Source organism: Leucopleurus acutus, assembly GCF_964270905.1.
Source record: "Leucopleurus acutus genome assembly, chromosome: 1".
In the NCBI taxonomy this organism is placed as follows: domain Eukaryota; kingdom Metazoa; phylum Chordata; class Mammalia; order Artiodactyla; family Delphinidae; genus Leucopleurus; species Leucopleurus acutus.
Genome location: NC_139142.1, coordinates 78,155,472 through 78,179,039, shown reverse-complemented (window position 1 = coordinate 78,179,039; position 23,568 = coordinate 78,155,472). Strand labels below are relative to the sequence as shown.

General features: G+C 39.2%; 1 protein-coding gene across 2 annotated transcripts; it reads left to right on the top strand.

The window, feature by feature from the left end:
• The first annotated feature begins 13,576 nt into the window (after positions 1–13,576).
• On the top strand, positions 13,577–22,236 carry ZNF770 (zinc finger protein 770). Of its 2 annotated transcripts, none has more exons than XM_082833519.1 (2): positions 13,577–13,662; positions 17,777–22,236. In XM_082833519.1, exon 2 carries the CDS (start codon positions 17,833–17,835, stop codon positions 19,912–19,914), a length of 2,082 nt encoding a protein of 693 aa, XP_082689645.1. In that variant the 5' UTR covers positions 13,577–13,662; positions 17,777–17,832; the 3' UTR covers positions 19,915–22,236. The 2 variants fall into 2 exon arrangements, with proteins under 2 accessions (XP_082689645.1, XP_082689644.1); XM_082833518.1 differs by having other exon boundaries at positions 13,587–13,690.
• The last annotated feature ends 1,332 nt before the right edge of the window (positions 22,237–23,568 follow it).

Genomic DNA, 23,568 nt, shown 5'->3' with positions numbered 1-23,568 from the left:
AAGGAAAAGCTTTCAGCTTTTAGAACTTCTTGGATTTCAAAATTATATGTAAGATACTGTGAACACATACAATCTAATCTACTATTTCTTTCTTCTGTTTAATATATACTGCTCCTTCTACCTGGAATGCCATTCTCTCCTTGTCCGATTGGCTAACTTCAATTTAGTCTTTAAACACCATGTGAACTTCCAGTGAACTTCAAGAGTGAACTATCCACTGACCAATCCCCTGTAGACAGCACCTCATCCAATAGTCCTGGACACTTGTAAAGTCCCTGGAACAGCCTTGGAAAACTTATGTGAGTCTGGGACTTGAAGGGAAAACCCCATCCAAGGAAGTGATGGACTCACAAGTACTGTTACTGTTACATAGGTTAAATATATGATGAATGGAAGGCTTAACATTTCTTAATATTGCTGTATGATTCAAGAAACATTGGGGAGTGCAGTCATAAATAACTAAAATTTAGTGGTTTTAAATTTCATTTATTCACCCTCTTGTACCAAAGACTCACAGACAAAACACAAACAGAAATTTCTGAAAAATACTCATCCTTAGTATGTGCAATGCACTCTGGCATTTTCTAGCCTATTGTAGTCCATATCACTTTTAAAAAATATCAATCACACCCTAGAAATGGGTCATGCAATACACAGTGTGAAAGACACCAAACTAAACAGTATTCATTGACAAATGCTTCCACACTTTGTCAAACAAAGAACCAAAATATTGTAACCATGCTTTAGTTTTTTGCCACTTATACTTTCAGTTTGTTTCTCCCCATTTTCAGTTATTTGCTCTCCTGAGCAGGGGGAGGAATTCCTGTCCTAAAGCTGGATGACATCTGGCTAGAACCACAAGACGTGTGCTGACACAGAAACCAGAGCAGCGGGCAATCTGGGAGTTGGGGCTGTCTTAGCCAATTTAGAATATTTGGTCACCTTATCCGAGATTACATGTAAACTCACTTCTTCCAGTCTCTCAGAAGGCAGCTTGTACTGTGTAATTTTAAAAGAATTTTTTTCTGTGTTGTTTAATGATTTGCGTTAATTTTAAACAAGGGTTTATGAACTGTGAGCTAGTGCCAGGAAAATGTGGATCAATTGTTGCTTCCCTAGAGAAAGTAGCAGTGCTTTTAATAATAGATCCTGGTAAAGTATCTATAATTCTTCTATGACTTAAAAGTCAAAGCAAAATATGGATTGGGTAAAAGGATTTTTTTCTTTCTTTCTTTCTTTCTTTTTTTTTTTTTTTTTGGTGTGTATGTAGAAAATATACACAGGTCTGACTAAGGAAAAAAAATTGTTCTAATTAGACTCTTGTTGCATCAAGCCAGCATTCATTTAGGTGCCCTTGAAAGAAAAGGAGTTAATTATATGGACACTGTATCATTTAGGATTAACACTGGCTACATGTGACAGAAATCGAAAATAGTGGCGGATAGTAATCTTATCTTAACTAAGATAGTTTTAGCTCTCTTGTAACAGACAAGAAGTAGGAAGTCCAGAACTGGCATGGCTTCAGGATGTCAAAGGACCAGGGTTCTTTTCTGCTACCTCCCACTGAGATTCCTGTCAATGCATATAAATTCTAGACAGTTGGAAGGAAGAAGCGAGGAGGAATTACACACACAATGTCCCCTACAGCCCATTAAACAGAATATCATCACAAGGCTATACTTAGCTGCATGGAAGGTAAGGAAATGTAGTCTTTTTAACAGGAGCTCAGCTAACAAAGGAGGAAGATGGCAAAGACAGATACTGGGGAAAACAAGGAGTTCTTCCCACAATTATACACGACCTGAAATTGAGAAAACTTTAGGCTTGATTTCTGCAGACTCTGCCTCTCCTTCTCAAATAATCAGTCTTCTCCTTCTTCTTTAGTCTATGGTTAAAGGGAATTACAAACAGCACCAGTAGTTTATATAGCTTAGTTGATTACTTTGCCCCTATATGGCAGAGACTGCCATGCCAGGACAGCGTGTGGATGGCTGGAGCTAGAGCCAATCAAACCCTAGCCACAAGGCTGCGAAACAAGGTCTAGCTAGGAATCAGGAAGAGGGAAATGAATGCTGGGGAAGCAATCAACAAATATCTTACCACAATGTCTAAGAGGCAGCTCTACGTTAACATGTTCAAATCAAAATTCTTGAGCTCTCTGTCAATTTCCACCTCCAATGCACTACCATCTACCTAGTCATTTAATCCAAAAACCCAGGTGTAATCCTTAAACCTTTTATTCCCCTCACTCCTCACATGCATCAGGACCAGCTACACAATATGTGGGGCCCAGTGAAAAATGAAAATGCAGCGACTCTTGTTGAAAAATTATCAAGAATTTCAAGAGAGCAACCGCAAAGCATTAAACCAACTGTGGAGTCCTTCTAAGTATGGGGCCTGGTACAACTGCACATGAGGCCAGACCTGCATCCAATATAGATCCATACATTTTGTAAGTTCTACCTCTGTGATAGTTAAGTTTATGTGTCTATTTGACTGGGCCACAGGGTACTCAGACTTTGGTTAAACATTATCTGGGTATGTCTGTGAGGGTGCTTCTGGATGAGATTAACATTTGAATCAGCAGACTGAGTAAAACAGATTGCCCTCCCTAATGCTGGTGGGCCTCGTGCAATCAGTTGAGGGCCTGAATAGAACTAAAAAGAGTAAGAGGGAACTCCTTCTGTCTGACTATTTGAGGTGATACATCAGTGTTTTCTTGCCTTTAGACTCAAACTGAAACATTGGCTCTTCTCCGGTCTTGAGTCCGCCAGCTTTCATGTTGGAATTTACACTATCAGCTCTCCTGGTTTTCAGGCCTTCAGACTCAAACTAGAACTGCACCATCAGCTCTGCTGCGTCTCCAGCTTGTCAACTGCAGATCTTGGGACTTCTCAGCCTCTATAATTACATGAGCCAAATCCTTATAATAAATTTCTTTCTTTTCTCTCTCTCTCTATACATCCAATCAGTTCTGTTTTTCTAAAGAACCCTAATACAACATCCAAAACAATTCTTAAATTAGTACACCTCTCTCCATCTCCATAACGATATCTCTGTATCTCTGGTTCTGGACTAAATGGTATTGGCCACTTAACAAGTGCACCTGCTTTCACTTTTGCCCCTGCTTCAGTGGTGTTCAATCAGAGAAGCAGAACCACAAGGATGGATGCACATACACACACACACACATGCATATATAAAACAAATATATAATATATTAAAATAGTTTTATATGTAATAAATATTTAAATATAATAAAACATTTCAAATACATATTTCAAATACAGTATATTTAAATATATAATATATATCATATTTTATAACTAAATACATTTAAATATACTATAATCTTTTTTTGTGTGTGTGGTACGCGGGCCTCTCACTGTTGTGGCCTCTCCCGTTGCAGGGCACAGGCTCCGGATGCGCAGGCCCAGCGGCCATGGCTCACGGGCCCAGCCGCTCCGCGGCACGTGGGATCCTCCCGGACCGGCGCACGAACCCATGTCCCCTGCATCAGCAGGCGGATTCTCAACCACTGCGCCACCAGGGAAGCCCCTATAATCTTTTATATAAGTATAAAAACTACAAAATTTATATAAATATATAAAATACACATATATGTAAATACATATATACACACACACACACACACACACACACACACACATACATATGCATATGAATTTGTTATAGGGCTTTGACCTTACAACTGTGGAAGCTGATTAAACAGTGTATGTGCCAGCCCCAGGCTCTGGCACTTAAAGGGATGATGAATATAAAGAGGGAGATGTGAGGATCAACTGGAACCTGTGAGAACAGACTTGAACCTACAAAGATAGACTCGGAATTACTGTCATTCTCTCACAACCTCTGAGCCTCCAACTTGGATGAGAGTATGTGTCCCGCTGGAGAAGCTGACGCCCTTAGTCATGGAGCTAAATATGATCCTGGCCCAGGGCTGAGCGAGGCTGAAGGAGAAAATCTGGCAGGACTTGTGAGCCAGATGTTGTCCCAGGCCAGTAAGGTGAGCCAGCAGATTACAGCAATGTGGGTGCATTGCAGTGGGGTCTTGTACCCTGCTCTGACCTTCCAAGTGTAAAAGCAATAGGCTACTGCTTCCTTTCTGCCTTCCAAATAGTGTACAAAATGCTCCTTGTGAGGCTCACTACCCCTGAACCATGCAGGGAAGGGAATCCTGGGAAACATAACTCAGGTTTAGCTAATTTGACACCATACAAATCCTCCCCAACCCTTCACTTAACTACAACATAGCAGCAATAGATATCACTTAAAAATTCAAATCAGACCACTTTTTCTTCTTAAAGCCTTTCAAATGCTTTCCCCTACATCTAGAATAAAATCCAAACTCTTTACCATAGTTTACAAGGCTGCACAGGATCTGACCCCTACCATTCTCTGAGCTCATTCATTTTGTACCACTTCCTCCTTGAGCACCATTCCTGAGCCTTCTACTTGTTCCTTAAACACATGGAGGTCTTTACTGTCTCCATCTTCACATGGCCTTCTACTGTGTGTCTATGTGTCTCTCTGTGTCCTTTTCTTAAAAGGCTAATCATCACTGGATTTAGGGTTTACCTTAAACCCAGGATGATTTCATACCAAAACAATTCATTATATCTGGAGAGATCCTAGTTCCAAATAAAGTACCATTCACAGTTCCTGGGGTTAGGACTTGAACATGTCTTTTTAGGGGACACAATGCAACTCATTACAGGTCTAATGAAAGATTCCTACTATGCCTGTTTCTTCTACTGGGACAGGATCCTTCAGAGATCTGAACTTGGGACTGACTATCAGGACCCCTAGTAAATGCTACATGCCACAAGAAATGTAGACATTTTCAGGTAGTGAAGAAAGGAGGATTTTTACATTCCCTGAACTATTAGAGAAATGACAGTTGGGATGTGGACAATAATTAAAGTTTGCAGGATCCAGAATTAGGAATTTATGTGATCACAAAGCTTCCAATGTATCCCTTGGGGTACACTGGGTAGCTGACTGCTTAACAATACTTAAAAATGTGGTAAACTGCCTGGATTTGTAAGTCAGATTTTTGACAATGTAACAGCTGGAAGGAGAAATGACCTTTACGCTTGTGTTAAAACTTAAGCAGCTTTTGCCACAAAGCATTCCACGTTGCTATTAGAAAGCAGTTTGGAAAACTCAGGCTTGTTGAAGAAAGTTGCTGTAGGAGGATTTTAAAGCAAAACATCACAGGAGAAGCTCAGAACTTCCTGTGAAATTGTGAGTTATCCTTCCCACTCCTTGCTCTTAAAGAAGTTATTCAAGGGGAGGAAGAGAGGGAACTGTTCAGGGTTAGAAATAAGGGTACAAATCCAGCCGAGCAGAGGGTGGAGCTCAGTCACCCAAGTTCAGATTTCTAACACCAAAGCCCCTCATTACGGGGTAAGTGACTTCCTTACTTTGGATCAGAGAACATGCTAGAAAAATCCCTGGGCCTTAAACACGAACCATGACTACTGAATTTTTACCTAGCTGGGAAGCCAGTCCTAAACAAGACATCAGTAATATCTTACATATTTGCCCCTGGAATCTAGCAGCCGCTGGCGACAGTTTTACCATCCACAGCACCACTTGGGGGTGGAGGCTAAGCAGAGAAATACCTCCATATGTTCCCACTCTTGTGAAGATGGGTGTTTTTTGGTGGAACGTGCTTGTGAGAAGAACAGTCCTCCAGAAATTAAGATCCAGAAACAGGAGAAAGGTCATAGCATCAAGCTCTTCTGACACCATAAACAAAAAAGCTTGGTAGATACCATAGTTCTGCCTTCCCTCCTTGGTTAGCCTAGATCCTGGTATTATAATAGTTGGAGGGGTCTCCATAGTCAGTGGCGGTCCAGGGGTCAGCCCTGACTTAAGGGTGAACAAATGTGGTCAAAGTCCTATATTGGGAATCCTGCCTGCTTTTTGGGTAACTCTAGAACCCCAGTGCTACTGAATTTGAACCAACACATAGAGAGTGGGGTAGGATGGTGCTACCTAACTAGACCCAGAAATCCAATAGGCATTATCACCAATGGAGCTTTTGAGAAAATTTCCAGCAACGCTTTAGGAGATCGATACTAGCCTATGAGTTGGAGGTGGTCCAACTACTTTAAGTAAAATACAGCTCTACTACGTTTTACCTTCTGATCCCAAATGACCACTCCCCAACCCCAGCCACTGCCACCCTTCCCTCAGAAGCCATGTAGCAAAATATACAGAGATGGCAAATATTTTTCTCAAGGAAATACATGATGAGGAGGAGGAGATTTTATTCACCAAAAATCCTCTTAGAACTGTATGATGAGAAAGAGATTTTATTCACCTTAGAAAGGGAGAGCTGTCTTTGTTAGAAAAATTCTTTGAAAAACACGAATTCAAAAAGATGTATGCACCCAATGTTCATAGCAGCATTACTTACTATAGCCAAGATATGGAAGCAACCCAAGTGTCCACCAACAGATGAATGGATGAAGATGTGGTATATGTATACAATGGAATATTACCCAGCCATAAAAGAATCAAATTTTGCCATTTGTGACAACATGGATTGACGTAGAGTGTACAAATACTGTATGTTTTCATTTATATGTGGAATCTAAAAAGTAAAACAAAGGAACAATTATAACAAAACAGAAACAGACTCACAGATACAGAGAATAAACTAGTCATTACCAGAGGCGGCAGTGATGGGAAGAGGGGCAGAACAGATGAAGGGGATAAGAGGTACAGACTACTAGGTGTAAAATAAGTAAGTTACAAGGATGTAATATACAGCATAGGGAATATAGTCAATATTTTATAATAACTTTGTATGGAATATAATCTATAAAAATATCAAATTATTATGCTATACACCTGAAACTAATATTGTAAGTCAACTGTATTTCAATAATAAAAAAAAAATTCTTTGATAATTGGGAGTAGAAGCTGACACCTGAGGGATACAGATTTTGGTAGATTAGTTGCAGGTGACCAGATGGTTTTATTGGTTGCTCCACAGAAGGAGGAGGAAGAGGAGAGAGGAAAGATAAGAGGTGGGATGAAAACAGTAGATGTAAGCTCTCTGCTAGGCCAGTCACTGGGGGGCAGGAACAGGCTTCAACAAGCATTAAAGCTCAATGTGGGGGCTTCCCTGGTGGTGCAGTGGTTAAGAATCCACCTGCCAATGCAGGTTCGAGCCCTGGTCCGGGAAGACCCCATATGCCACAGGGCAACTAAGCCTGTGCGCCACAACTACTGAGCCCACGTGCCACAACTACTGAAGCCCGTGCGCCTAGAGCCCGTGCTCTGCAACAAGAGAAGCCACCACAATGAGAAGCCTGCCCACCACAATGAAGAGTAGCCACTGCTCCCTGAAACTAGAGAAAGCCCGTGCACAGAAAGGAAGGCCCAACGCAGCCAAAAACAAAGTAAATAAATTAAAAAAAACTCAATGGGAAAAATATTTGCAAATAATATGACTGACAAAGAGTTAATATCCTAAATATATAAACAGCTCATATTACTCAATATCAAAAAACAAACAACCCAATCAACAAATGGGCAGAAGATCTGAATAGACATTTTTCTGAAGAAGACATACAAATGGCTAATAATGACATGTAAAGATGCTCAACATCCCTGATTATTAGAAAAATGCAAATAAAAGCAACAATGAGATATCACTTCACACCTGTCAGAATGGCTATCATCAAAAAGTCTACAAATAATAAATGTTGGAGAGGATGTAGAGAAAAGGGAACCCTCCTACACTGTTGGTGGGAATGTAAATTGGTGCAACCATTATGGAAAACAGTATGGAGGCTCCTCAAAAGACTGAAAAAAGAGAATTAGCATATGATTCAGCAATTCCACTCCTGGGTATATATCTGGAGAAAACCATAATTCAAAAAGATACATGCACCCCAATGTTCATTGCAGCACTATTTACAATAGCCAAGACATGGAAATAACCTAAATGTCCATCAACAGAGGGGCAGATAAAGAAGATGTGGTATATATATACAATGGAATATTACTCAGACACAAAAAAGAATGAAATAATGCCCTTTGCAGCAACATGGATGGACCGAGAGATTGTCATACTGAGTGAAGTAAGTCAGACAGAGAAAGACAAACATCATATGATATTTATATGTGGAATCTTAAAAAATGGTACAAATGAATTTATTTACAGAAAAGAAATAGAGTTACATATGTAGAAAACAAACCTATGGTTACTGGGGGGGAAAGGGGGGAATAAACTGGGAAATTAGGATTGACATATACATCCTACTATATTTAAAATAGAAAAAAAGCTTAGAGAGAGATTCTTGGGGGATACAGAATTTCAGTTTTTAAAAGAAATAAAGAAGGTACTTGGTATTTTTATTTTTTTATATAAAAGCAAAAGAAGAAGAATTGTGTATAATCAAATATCTTCTTTAAAAATGCAATTTCTGGCTTTTTCTTAGAGAACACAAATTTAAAGTGAAATAATTTTTAAAGTCCAATACAAAATTAAGAAAACCCACCAAAGTTTTGTGTAAATATTCAGGCATGCATTCATTCATTAACAAATATCTGCTGTGCATCTGTTACATGCCTGGTACTGCTTTGGACTCTGAGGATGCAGAGGTGACCAAGACAGGTCATGTCCTTGACCGCATAAATTTTGTAGAGCTTAATGATTTAAAATTTCTGAGAAGAACTATAAAGTCAAATAAAACCAACACCTAAACTAACTGCAAGGCAAATTCAAAAAAATAAGAAAAGCTTTGAGAATTGACTAGACTTACCCTTAAAAGTCCAAGATAGTGACTGAGATACAAGCTTGTTCATGGCATACACATCAAAGTCAAGGAGACAGGCACAAGAATCAAATGTATGACAGGAGGACAACTGGGTTGCAAAAATGTCTTCAAACAAATATTCACCATGCTATCCAGTTAAGGTTCTGAAAACCCTGGGTAACACATTCTACCTACAGGAAAAACAAGGTTCAAATTCAAGGTTTTCTAATAGTTAATTAAAAGGAGGCAAGAGAGTAACCACAAGAGAACAGAGACAGAGGGAGGGATTGAAATTAAGATTGAGATTCTGTCTGTCATTGGATAAAAGCAAGCAGCCATCACCAAAATGTGTACAAACAGTAAATGCTGGACAAGGTGTGGAGAAAAGGGAACCCTCTTGCACTGCTGGTGGGAATGTACTCTCACTATGGAGAACAGTATGGAGGTTCCTTAAAAAACTACAAATAGAACTACCATATGATCCAGCAATCCCACTCCTGGGCATATACCCAGAGAAAACCATACTTCAAAAAGATACATACACCCCAATGATCATAGCAGCACTATTTACAATAGCCAGGACATGGAAGCAACCCAAGTGCCATGAAAAGATAAATGAATAAAGAAGATGTGGCATATATATATATAAAATATATACACACACACACACACACACACATATATATACACACACACATGTACACACAATGGAATACTAATCAGCCATTAAAAAAAGAATGAAATTCCACCATTTGCAGCAACATGAATGGACCTACAGAATATTATGCTTACTGAAATAAGTCAGACAGAGAAAGACAAATACTGTATGAAGTCACTTATATGTGGAATCTAGGAAATAATACAAATGAATGTATATGCAAAACAGAAATAGACTTACAGATATAGAAAACAAACTAGTGGTTACAAAAGGGGAGAGGAAGAAGGGAGGGGCAAACTAGGGGTATAGGATTAAGAGACACAAACTAGTATGTACAAAATAGATAAGCAACAAGAATATATGTATAGCACAGGGAATTCTAGTCATTATCTTGTAATAACTCTTAATGGAGCAAAATCTGTAAAAATAATCTGAATCACCACGCTATATACCTGAAACTAATATAATATTGTAAATCAACTCTACTTAAATTAAAAAAAAAACTCAGTTTCAAAATTTCTGTCTTTAAAATATTCCAAAAGGCATGACAGATGCTGAAAGTGTGAACTCCTTTCAAATGCAATTATGTTGAATGCGCTTGGTATCGGTTGACTTGCTCCCAAGGCCCCACATACCTTCAGTTGAAGCCCCATCCCATAGTGACTCCTAAATCTTCAGTATTTAGACACACACACACACACACACACAACTATGAGTGAGTGTTTTTCTAGAACTTGATGAATAAGTTCTATATTCAATGGTTTGCTGAAAAGGAGATAGCCCTAAAGGTTAAGGACTACAGAGGACAGACACACACTAGGAGCAAGCTGTGAGAACTCACAGGTATCATGAAGACTGTCACATGCCACAGAATTAGAGTTTCACCTAAGTTAACCAGATATTCAAGGAGGAGGAAGCCCCCAGATGACAGCATGGCTATTCTAATTTTGCCTCCTCCATTTCATTATCCATATAACTTCTGAGTGAGTTTTCTAAGACACAAATCTAAGCATGCCCTACCTATGATCAAGATTCTTCGATAATTTCCCATTGCCTACTGGATTAAAAAAGAAGAAGAAGAGGGGCTTCCCTGGTGGCACAGTGGTTGAGACTCCACCTGCCAATGCAGGGGACACAGGTTTGATCCCTGGTCCAGGAAGATCCCACATGCCACGGAGCAACGAAGCCCGCACGCCACAGCTACTGAGCCTGTGCTCTAGAGTCCGTGAGCCACAACTACTGAGCCCGCACGTCACAACTACTGAAGCCCGTGCACCTAGAGCCCGTGCTCTGCAATGAGAAGCCACCGCAACGAGAAGCCCACACACTACAACGAAGAGTAGCCCCTGCTCGCCGCAACTAGAGAAAGCCCGCACAGAGCAGCGAAGACCCAACACAGACAAAAATAAATAAATAAAATAAATAAATTTATAACAACAACAAAAAAAGAAGACAAAAACCTTTGCAAAGCATTTAAGGCCTTTCCCAGCTTCTTGCAAAGTGCCTGGTGAGCAGTGGGTTCTCTAAACATGGAGCATGAGCATGGTTCCCTCTTTCTATCAGGCCTCAACTCAAAAATCACAGAACTTCTCAGAAAGGTCACCCCTGGCCATCTACTAGAATGCCAGCAAGCCCTCTCCCCCCAAATTTTCATAGCCCTCTCCTATACTTATTTTCTCTCCTCAGTTCTTTCAATATCTAACATATTATGTATTTTACTTATGTAACTTATTGTCTGTAACCCTCAGTAGGCATATATAAAACATCAACTATAAATATAATCTCTAGGTAGACAGGGATTTTTGACTTTTTAATTTGTCCACTACTATCTCCATTACCTAGAACCGGGCTTGGCACACAGCAAGTGCTTCATAAAATATATGTAGGATGGATGGGTGCGTGGATCATTAAAACCTCAACCCAAAAACCAGTTCTACCTGAAGGCTCCAGGAAGATTTAGATATTCCTGCTTCTCTCTCCTTCCCTGTACGTAACTTCTCTTATCATATTGTACTTCTTTGTATGTTGAGCTGAAAACTTCATTGAAATCAAGGGCCTCACTTTCATTTGTATGTACTTAGAAGTGACTCCTTTGTGCTTGGTACATGATATGCCATTGAATAAATGAATGATTGATTATATCCTTATTTTAAAGATGAGGAAAATAAGGTTTAAAAAGGTTAAATAACTTTTAAGGGCACACACTAGTAAGTTGCAGAGGTAAGATACTAACCCAAATGTATACCAAGCCATTCCTTTAGTTTTCCTTGTCACTACTACCATATCTCCCTACAATGTTCTATCCTGTCCCACATTTTCTATTATTCATATTGTACCTATTACTAAGTCCCTGTTCAAATCAAATCCCACCTATTCAATGAAATCTTCCAGATGACTCTTATTCACAGTAATTTCTCCTTTTTTTTTTTTACCAGAAAGTTCCTGAGATAGCTCTCAGGGTAAATGGGGGAGGTTATAAGATAGGGTTTGTGGCCTATCTTATAAGAGCTTATCCACTTGTGTTCCTCACTCCATATTCAGGCTCTTGGTGCAAAGGCCTACCTGTTTTGCAGGTAATGCACCCTCCATTGGTCTCCAACCTCAGGTAACAGTCTCTCATGATCTGCATATCTCTCCTAAGGACTTATCTCTCCTAAGGATGGATGCAACTGTTTCCTTGGTTTGACTGAGCTGAGCTTCCAAGAGAAGCTGCAGAATGAAGCAACTCTGAATAATCCGCATCCCCACCCTGGGATTAGCACTCAGGATACATAAAGCTTTTCCCCTCCTCTCTCCGTCTCTGTTTCTGTTGAAAGAAAGGGTTTCAACCTTTCCCAAATGTGACACTTCCAAGGTTGTTTCATGAGAAGCAAAAGCTTATTTCCTATTAGCCATTTCCTCATGTTATCACATGGAAGATAGACTTTTCATTGGCCCAACTTCTCCCTTTTTAAACAGAGGCGCATATACCAACATCAGAAATAACAATTTTTGTTGTCAATGGTCCTTGAAAAGTAATGTAAAAAGATACTTACAGTTGAAAAAATATGCTTGTTACTTGTTCTCATTTTCTCATCTCAAGCTGAGACATATACACTCAGAACCTGCAAAAACCACAATAAATTCTTCTCTAATGTCTTCTGTACTTAAAATCTTCAGTACATACCCAAGCATCTTATTCAGTAACAATGTGCCACCCTAGTTTGTAACTGCACTAAACATTTAACCCTTAATTGTGGCTACATAAAATGTTGACATATCCACAATCTGAGAAGCAGTAGTGAATTAAAAGCGCAGGACTACCTGTGTTCAGATCCCACCTCCATCATTTATCAGCTGTGCAAAGTTAAGTTCCTTAACGTCTGTCTCATTTTCCTCATTTTAAAATGGTATCCTATCACTTAATAAAGTTGTTATATTTAATTTGAAAATAGTAATTAATAAATGATAGCTATATGGGAGTTTATTATGCACCGGGCACTATGTTGAGCACTTTACATCCATTTCATCTGTCAGAGAAATCTGAAGAAACTCAGAAGCTGAGCACAGGGCTTTGTACATTGTAGACAACTAAAATATACTGAAGGAATGAAGCTCAAAGAAGCTAAGAAGTTCCGGGGCTATCAGGATATTGGGAGAGCTGTGAGTGGAGCCCAGGTATGCCTGACCGCAAAGCCCATGTCCCTGACCCCTGCGCTATATTCTGACAACGTCCAGAGTGCCCAGGACAGGGCTGGCACAGAAAGGCCCTGATACATGGCGTTTTGTTTACCATGGGCCCTCTGACATTAGAGAGGACTAGAAGAGTGGTCTCTGAACGCGGGCTCACCAGTTTCCAGCAGGGCCTTGAGCCCACTGGTCAGGGCTACGTGGTTTTCCTAGCCGAGGACTGAGGTGAGATGGAAAATGCACCCTTCTTCACGCCTCTATTCTCTTCTTCCCACAACTGCAGGGCCGGGTGAGCGGCCCGGGGCACGCATTTCTGGGGCCCCTTTTTCCTCTGAGACTCGCAGGCTAGCCGACGCGACTGCGGCCCTGGGTCGGAGGGAGCCTGTTTCCAGTCGGACCGCGTCCGGCGGCGCTTCCGAGCTCCGCGCCTGCGCACTCAGCCCGTCGCCGCGCCGGCCCTGAGGACGTGTGCGCGCTGCCTTCGCGGCTCCTGGGCCTTGAGATGCGCGGCTCGCGGGCCCGTGCCAGCTCCAGGTGCGTGAGGAGGATTTCAAGAACCCAGGTGTGAGGTGGAGCGACCCCCCCCCGGGAAAGGTCGGGCCTGCCTCGGTCCCTCCAAGGTGCCCGGGGACCCAGAACGGGGGCGCCACGACCTCAGCTCCTTTGCTTTTCCCACTTCCCCGCCTTCTGACTGCAGCTCATGGGGAGCGGGAATCTCTGAGAGGAATTGCAAAAAACGATACTTTCCCCGGCAGTGGGTCGTATCACATGTGGCATTTTTCCCCCTCTCTGTGGCCAAAGCAGTTTTCATCCTTGCCTTTACTTTCCTGGTGTGGGATTTTGCAGTCTCTGAACTCTGGCTCGACTCCTAGGTGCTTATTGGTTGTGGGCAATTAGGGCGAGGGCCAGTTGTCAGGGTCTGTGTCCTGTGCAATCCCTCTTAGAGGAAGAGGTGAGGGTTCAAGGTCAAGAGAGGGGGCCGGGGGAAGTGGGGCAGAAGAAGCTACAGAGAGGGAAAGGCTGTGATAAATGTCGCCAGAGGTTATTCCGTAACTGAAAGTTCTCTAACTTTCTCTCAGTTCTTGTGTTTCTTGTTCATTTACTTTTGTGATATCCTCACCTCGTTTTAATGGTGTTGTTAAGACTGGAAAACCAACAGGCTTTCGGCCTTGAAGTATCGTTGGAATTTTTTGAGATCAGTTTTCACAGTTTTATAACGGAGTGTATCTTGCTGTAGTCAGGGTAATCTGGGGGTTGACCCATTGAGATTTACCATCTTTTATTTTCACTTTAACATAGGAAAAATTACAAGCTGTTGGATTTGTTTTTGAAATATGATCGACAAAAAAGGTCATTTGAGAACACAGAGAAATCAGTAGAAGTGGGATTTGGAGTTCTATCAAATTACTGTGCATATGCTTAAGTACGCGTGGGACTGCATTTAGAGCTTGGGGATCCCTTAGCTGTCACTTATAAATAGCAGATGAGATCACTGCTTGCCACCGGTGATTCTAACAATATAGGGCTTCCAGTAAGTGCTTTCCCACATGGTGTGGACGCAACTGACAATAGTATCCGGTCTTAGTGCTAGTGTTAGTTGATAAGCCATAGTCTCTTTTTGGCACAGTAACTATAGGTAGTCAATTCCTGTTATAATCAGAAATGGTTGTCACGTGTGTGGTTCTAGTGTGGGATTTTTTTCCAAGTGTTCCAAAGAAACTATTAAAGGAAAGAAGAAATACACAATAGGAGCTGAGGACCCTGGCTACAGGCCAGAATCCTATGTGTGATCTTTCAGGCCCGACCATAGACAATTGCGTGGCTTGGTGCCTGGCTGGCCTCTTCGGGGGAAGCTGCTCTTGCCACACCAGACTTGGGCATGGCCAGTGCACTGCAGTTTTCTGGAGGGAGTTGCAGTCAAGGACTCACCCCCTCCCTCCCACTAGCCATGCTCATACTGTATTGCATTCCTGGCTCAGGTACTTCCATTCTGAGGGCCTTGGCCGAGGTACTTCCCAGGTGCCTCCACCAATGCCTCCTTATTGCAAAGGGAGGGAAGGTGGAGGGGGCAGCCTTGACTGAGGTACTTTTCTCCATTTTGACCCAGGACCATTCCACTTGCAGCTCTTCCTTCCTCCTCCCCTGGCCCACAGGTCCATAAAGAGGCAGAAACCTTTTGTTCCAGCCTCCTTTGCAGAGAGATGATTGTGTGCATTGCATCACCTAACCCTCACCTAGTGTTCCATTTAATCGACCACTGGGGAACCAGTACTTTTTTAGCCTCTTGCTTGCACTGTGGCAGTCAGTGAATAAAGACTTGATTATTACTTGCAGTTTGGCTCATTGTCCTAATTGACACCTCAACACCTGATTTTGCCTGACGGGAATTAAATAAATTGCCAAGTTCTTGGCAATTCACTTAATTTTAATCCTCGTGACTGCTGCTGTGTTAGCATTTTAGGGATTTGGAGTACCTTCACCTGTAATTTCTCTAACTCAGTGTTGTGAAAGTGCATAGTAATAGCATCAACAGCTGATTGTTGCTAACGTGGATATCTGGGTTATATGGTATATTTTATAAATTAATATAGTGGCTTGCAGTCAGATTATTTGTGTGGCGTATTACCTTTGGCCTCTAATTAGATTTTTCTGATTAATATTTTGGGGTTCTATGGGTCAGTTGAAGAAAATTAATAATCCTTAGTAATCCTGCCTCATCCTATGGGCCCCAATCTTACTTAATAGATTACTTGCCACTTTGAATAAAGTGATTGATTTGTTGTAGGTTCCTCTGTCTAGTGTGTAAGGAGGTATGCCAGGAACAGGTTTCACAGGTTTTTACCTCCTCCTATAGAAGTTTCACGAAACAGTATTTATCCTTACCATATGTTATGCAATGTGATATTTTCTACTCTATTAAACAAAAATGCTGATCATGACCCACTAAAGTGATTGAACAATCCACTAATGGGTAGTGACATGCAGTTTGAAAACCACTATGATAAAACAACTAGAAGATAATTTGCTCAATGAATTTTTTTTTTCTGTTTTTAAATCAGATTCCTGAAGAGAACCACGGTGGGTGTGTTTGTGATTTTGTGTTTAAGGTGTCTTCTAGGAGAAAATAGATAATAGCACACAGCATATATGTTGGATATTCACTAAATCATCTGACAAAAGAACACGGAGTGTCTGGTAGATTTATCAACTCTCTGATCTCAACTAGAAGATACAACATTAGAGAGCTGGCACAGCTTTTTTTAATCTCTGGCTTCCTTATTTAAGGAAAATGCAGTAGAAGACGAAGGATGAGAAGAAAATTGGCTTTTCAGTTAGGAGAAGACAGGGTATAAAATGGTTGAGAAAGTTCCTGGTAAGCTTTTGCATGTGTCCTACAGAGGTATATTAGGGAAAATATCTTTATCTTTATATTAACTGAGACCAAAATGACCTTTTTGTTCTACTGCCTGAAAAGTAAACTACACTCAGACTTTCAGTTACTTAGCCATAGATAAGTATATAAGTAGCCAGTGTGTCAACATCATTGCCTCTGTACTTGTCTTTTAGAACTTCTACAACAAAGTGGAAAGGAGAAATAAAAAGAAATGTTTGTTTAGTGTGTTTATCTCTTAGTTAGAAACCCTAAAAATGATATTAAGTAGATAAGGATAAAGTTTTTAAATTTGATTAGTGTTGAGCTAAATAATACCTTACATTTATACATTGCTTCAGTTTTCCAACACATTTAGGTGCATTATCTCCATTGATTCTCACAACAACTCAATGTGGTAGGCAGGCCAGGAGGCATTTTCCCTGATTTAGAGATGAGGAATCTATATTTCCTTCTTCTTGCCACCAAGTTCATATGATGGCAAATCCGGGACTAGAATCCAGGTTTTCTGGGACATTTTCTCCCAGTTGTTTATGTTATCTTTGTTGGTCCAAAGAAGTAACTGAGAGTAAATATTGCTAATGATGTGGCTAAGAATTTTGGTAACTAAAACATTCCATTCTCAGATCATGTCCAAGGTATGCTATAATTGAATGCAGATATGTCGTAATTTTAGTATTATATTTTATTTCTTACACTCTTTATCTTTCTAGCCCAATTTTTGAAAAATGACAAATCTACTTAATAGTGGACTAGGAAAATTGGAATTAAAAGATTTATTTAATGTTAAGAAATTCAACTTAGTCCCCTTTTAATGTATCATCTCAGTTAATTAGAAATATAGCTTAAAATTATATACATTTTTAAGTATTTCTTTTAAAGACTTCTCATTTCTCTGTATGAGTGAAATTAGTTTAATGATTCTAAAGTATCTAAGCGGGCCTCTCACTGTTGTGGCCTCTCCCGTTGCGGAGCACAGGCTCCGGACGCGCAGGCTCAGCGGCCATGACTCACGGGCCCAGCCGCTCCGTGGCATGTGGGATCCTCCCGGACCGGGGCACGAACCCGTGTCCCCTGCATTGGCAGGCGGACTGTCAACCACTGCGCCACCAGGGAAGCCCTAACTTACTTTTAGACACAGGAAGAGTTGAGGTTCCCTATTGCCTTTAATACCTTTAGCCAAAGAACAGGTTAAATTATTTCTTTTCATATGAATAAGTAATTTTTAATTAATACATTTTTATTTTTAATTTTTAGACATCTGTGGAGTGTAAGAACACTATGGAGCTCATCAGAGTATATCACTGAAGAATATGATGGCTGAAACCAATTTTAAAATGCTAAAGATTCAACAGTGTGTAGTAACCAACAAACTACCTAGAAACAGGCCATATATTTGCAATATTTGCTTCAAGCATTTTGAAACACCCTCAAAATTAGCGAGGCATTATCTCATTCATACTGGTCAAAAGCCATTTGAATGTGATGTGTGTCATAAAACCTTTAGACAACTAGTTCATCTGGAACGACATCAACTAACTCATAATCTGCCTTTTAAATGTAGTATTTGTCCACGCCACTTTAAGAATCTGAAGACATTCGTGAAGCACCAACAGCTTCACAATGAAACTTACCAGAATGATGTTAAACAGGTCAGAAGACTGCTGGAGGCCAAGCAAGAAAAGCCAGTGTATGGAATGTATCATGCTCTTACCACAGAGGAGAGGTGGGCATTACACCCGTGCTCCAAGTCTGATCCTACACACAGCCCTACAAAGAAAAAAAAGAACATTCACGCGTGTACAATCTGTGGCAAGCTGTTCCCCTCACAGTCAAAACTTGATAGGCACGCACTTATTCATACTGGTCAGAGGCCTTTTAAATGTGTCCTGTGCAGTAAATCTTTTCGACAGTCAACTCACTTAAAAATCCACCAACTCACACATTCAGAGGAAAGACCTTTTCAATGTTGTTTTTGTCAAAAAGGATTTAAGATTCAAAGCAAACTGCTGAAGCATAAACAAATCCATGCCAGGAATAAGACTTTTCAGACTCTTTCATTAAAGGTGAAGAGTCCAGAATCAGGGCCCCTGCCTAATAAGTTAAATGCAAAGCAGGATAGTTTTGAAAACGGTGATATACGTGAATCTGAGGAGAATAATCAACTTGATGTCCACTCTATTTATATTGTCCCTTTTCAATGTCCAGAGTGTGAAGAATGTTTTGAATCAGAGCAGATTCTCAATGGACACAAGTGTTTTCCTGCCAGAAGTGGCAAAATTCCAAGCAGGCTCAAAAGAAGCTACAACTATAAAACCATTGTTAAAAAAATCTTGGCTAAGCTTAAACGAGCTGGGGGTAAAAAATTAGATAATTTTCGATCTGAGAAAAAAGTATTTAAAAACAGTTTCTTGAAAAATTGTGAACTTATTTCCGGTGAGCAGAGCCCTGAACAAACCCAGAGAACATTTATGGGTTCTCTTGGCAAGCATGGAACATATAAGACAGTTGGCAATAAAAAGAAGAAAACGTTGACTTTGCCATTTTCTTGGCAAAAGCACTTCCAGAGCCAAAATGTGGGAAAAAACGTAAAAGGTATTCTTACACCAGAGAACATGTTAACTATGGATAATTCTGTGAATAATAAAGATGTATCTATCTATGGTTCATCAGGTGAGGAATTCTTTGAAAACTGTGAAGTGCTTCAGTGTGGTTTTTCAGTTACAAATGAAAACATCTATACTGGACATAAGATGTGTCCTTGTGACAAATGTGAGAAAGTGTTTCCTTCTGTATCTAAACTACAAAGACACTATTTAATTCATACTGGACAGAGGCCTTTTGGCTGTAATGTTTGTGGGAAATCTTTTAGACAGTCAGCTCACCTGAAAAGACATAAATTAACTCATATTGATAAGATTCCATATAGAAAATCTCTTTGCCAAGTAGAATTGGAAAATTTGAACAAACTTTTCATTCATCAAGGTGATAATGTTAACTATAGTGCTTCCCAGCAATGTCAGACTCTTGGTTTTCAAAAATACGAGGTCTCAGAGTCAGATCAAACATCAGAAATAAAAGTGAAGGCAGAATCAGAGGATTTCATTCTTGGTACCCCCTATAGGAACAGGCAGCCCTGTCTCTCTAGTGCACTTCTGGAATCAGAGCAGAGCCATCATAGTCATTGTTGTAGTTATTCAGGGCGTACTGAGAGGAATGATGGCCTTCTTTACCAATGCAGTGTTTGTTCTAAAAGTTTTAGATCCCCATCTAAACTGGAAAGACACTATCTAATTCACGCAGGGCAGAAGCCATTTGAATGCTCAGTTTGTGGCAAAACATTCAGACAGGCTCCTCACTGGAAGAGACATCAACTTACTCACTTTAAGGAATGACCACAAGAGAAAATGGTTGTCTTAAATTCAGTTATGTAATTGACAGACCCACCAACACATGTGTGGTCTTTCTGGTGACCTTGCTCTTTAGCCTCTATCATTTATAATGTATTTTTATCAAAAGGCCTGCATTAGATTGAATGATTTCATAGGCAGTTGCTTGTCTGCGTAGTCAGAGGTAAGATACATAGAAATGTAATATGCTTTAGGAACAGCCAAATTAATTTTTAGGGGGAATAACATGATTTGATGCCATAAAGCAAGTATTTGTTTTATTTTAACATACACTTTGGCTGTATTGAAAATGTTGTAAATCCATGATGTAGTACAAATAATTCAGCCTCATTTTTAAAGGAATTATTCCTTAAGACACGCCATCTCCTTTTATATATGCTCAAAAGACTGAGAGGCAAAAATTGGGTTTTGGCCGCTACAGATAGCCCCACTATATTATTTCATGTATTTTACACCTATGGTTCAAATTCCATTGCAAAATTTTTTCTTATAAGCTAAAAAATATAAAGGCAATAAAAGTGAAAGTGGATGAGAAAATAATAGCATTATTTTCATTGTTCTTTTCCAAGCTGTTTATTCTTAGGACTCCGGCAGCTTACCCTCCTATTCTATAGGTGATTTGAATTGTTTTTTTGCCCAGCCTGCTGTTATCTTTACCCCCAAAATGTGCAAGTAGGAGAGAGGCTAGGATGCACCTGTATACATTTACCATGTTTATTTGTCAGGAATAATGTTCAAGTGCCATAATCTTTTTGATGATATGTACGCAGTGCCATCTTTTCAGAGGAATGAATGCAATTCATCTACATGCTTATTAATGATTGATAGCAGTAGTTGTAGACTTAAGACTCACCTGTAGATCTGCATCTCCATAAGACTTTTACATTCACCTTAGCAAAACTTTCTTTATACCTCTTTGAGTGGTCCTATGACTAAACTAAATATTCTATTAAGTTTGATCAAACGGCAGGGACTAGGTCTAGTTCTATTTTTTATTCCTGTTTTTTTGCAAGATTCTAATGCTAAAGAATGTTATTTTGATCATTAGTAAATTGTTACTTTAGTTAGTAAGGTAATCCCGTATAGGAATAAGATGCTTATGGAATTGAGAGTATCATTCTAAACAGTACTGTCATGATTTGGGGAATATTTAGTCAAACTGTAAAAGGCTTGTAATCACACATTGTCCTTCACATTTGCCATTTTTAATAAAATCTTTAAGAATGACATTTCCTAGCAATAAGAGAAAGTAACCATTATCTTTCTAAGGTGAAAAGAACAGGTGGGTATTTATCCTAGCACTCTCATATATGTAGTGACAAGCCCTCTACTGAGAATGGATAAAGGAACAATTTTACATTGTACTGTAATAATTGTCTTTGTGGGGGGCGGGGAGGAGAAGTCAGTCTGCTTTTACAAGTGAATTTTGAGAAACTTGGGTTTAATTCATAGAGATTAAACTTAACAGTACAGATAAAAGCCCAACGATGTACAAATGTGCAGGAGAATCGTGTTTTAAAGAATAATTTCTCTTATGTTTCCTTGAGATGTGTTCCTCCAGTGCAAACAAGGTGATGTTTTATAAAATTTGCTTTACACAGAACTATTTAAGAACACATCTGTTACATAAAAGCAAGGGATAACTAGTTCATGTTTTCCAAGAATAAAGGGTTTTTTTCTTTAATATGTCTGAAATTATATATTTGGGAATTTTCCTAAGCTATTTATGTAATTTTATTTGAAGTAAATGTCTCATATACTCCTTTCCCAACCCTAACAGGAGAATCCTAACAGTGTTGTGCTTGTATGATTATTAGACTTTATTTGCCTAAGTGATACTACTATACATTTTTTTTTTTGGCCCATGCCTTTTTAAGCTGTTTCATATTGAAAGTTGGAATATTGTAAAAATTTTGTCGAAGAGGTACTGTAGTGCTATTTGAAGTACCTGTAACGAAATACTTATTTACTTTTATTATCACTACAAGCTGTGGAAACTTTATAGGAATGAAAATAAACTATACATCCATGATAAACTGTATACATCCATGATAAGAAGTTTAAACATTAGATGTTAAATGATGACTTGCTGCATGCTAGAACTGTTATTATTGTTGAATCAATTGCTTTGGTTTTCTGAAAAAAATAAACTTTTAAATATCTGTAAAGAAAATTAGAAGAATTTTTGTTTGGGCAATTCCAGGCTGTAGCATGATTATTTACTGAAGTAGTTTGATTGAGTTAGTGAAATTATTGCTTCTTGTTTTGTACTGCAATAGGGCCTATTAGGACAAAATGTGTGTTGAAGGAAAGTAGATGGTGATTCTTGAAAAATTCAAATTTTAGAATATTTTAAAAATAAAGTTTCAAATTACACAGTTTGAACTTTTTTAAAAGGGAAAATCACATAATACAGGAACAAGGTACTGATTGCCAGACACTTTCCTGGGCCCACTCCAGTCTACCTTCTACCTTCTGAGCTTGCTACATGGATAGTTAATCGTTTACTTCCTTGTTCATGTTAAGTTCCTTTGATAGCTCCTTATAACCTACAAATGGATATGTTAACTCCATTGCATGTCACATGATCTATCTACTTATCCATTTATCTTCCTCCTTGGCCTCCCTGTCCAGGTTTGTGCTAAAGAAACATAAAATTAGTTCCTCCAATACATGTTATTCCCGCTTCCATCTTATCTATGTAGTATTAATTTAAATTAGATACAAACTCATACTGTATTCAAAGAAGAGATTTAGTTGAGCCAGGTTTTATTTGTTTTTAGTCCATGATTATGGAAGAAAACTAAAGTGTTTAATTTGCAGAAAACAGATTTCAATTTACGTTATGTGAGATAACCAATGGGAATTATAGACATTTTTAAGGGATAGCACCAGTGTTTGAAGTCTGCATATCTTATAAGAATCCTTTGTTAGAAGTGAATTGTCAAGGGCTGTTTCATGCAGAATATCTGCTCTTTAGAAGCAGGGAAAGGAAACATTTAATTCCTTTCTTGTTGAGATTTCTCCTATTGCCAGTTAGAAGGGCTTAGAATTTCAGGGCTAACTGCTAGAATTCTATTAGCACTATTCTATTAGAGAACAAAATTCTATTAGAGGAAAAAAGATAACTGAAAAAGAAAAGTGGTACAATGGTATTATTAAACAATATGGAACATGTAATACTTTGCATCTATATCGGCTAACTTCTATTCATTCTTTGAAGTTTAAGCTTAAACACTGCTTCCTCTGGAAGCCTTTTTGATTTACCCTAGTGCTCTATTCCCTGTGCTCCCACTGCTTTTTGTTCATAACTCTATTAATCGTCACTGTTGACTAGTGGTTTTCAAACTTTAGTGTGCACTAGAATCATCTAGAGGGCTTGTTAAAAGCATAGATTGCTGAGCTACACCCTCAGAATTTCTGATTCAATATTTGGAGTTGGGCCTGAAAATTTGCATTTATACAGGTTAGCTGTTACTGCTATATTGAAACTATACTTTGAGAACCATTGAGCTAAACTACATTTTTCTGGAAAGCAAGAGAATGCATGATTTTATGTTTTATACATAAAGTATAAAGCAGTGTCTGTAATGTTTTTACCTCCTCAAATATATACTGAATGTATAAAGGAAGAAATGA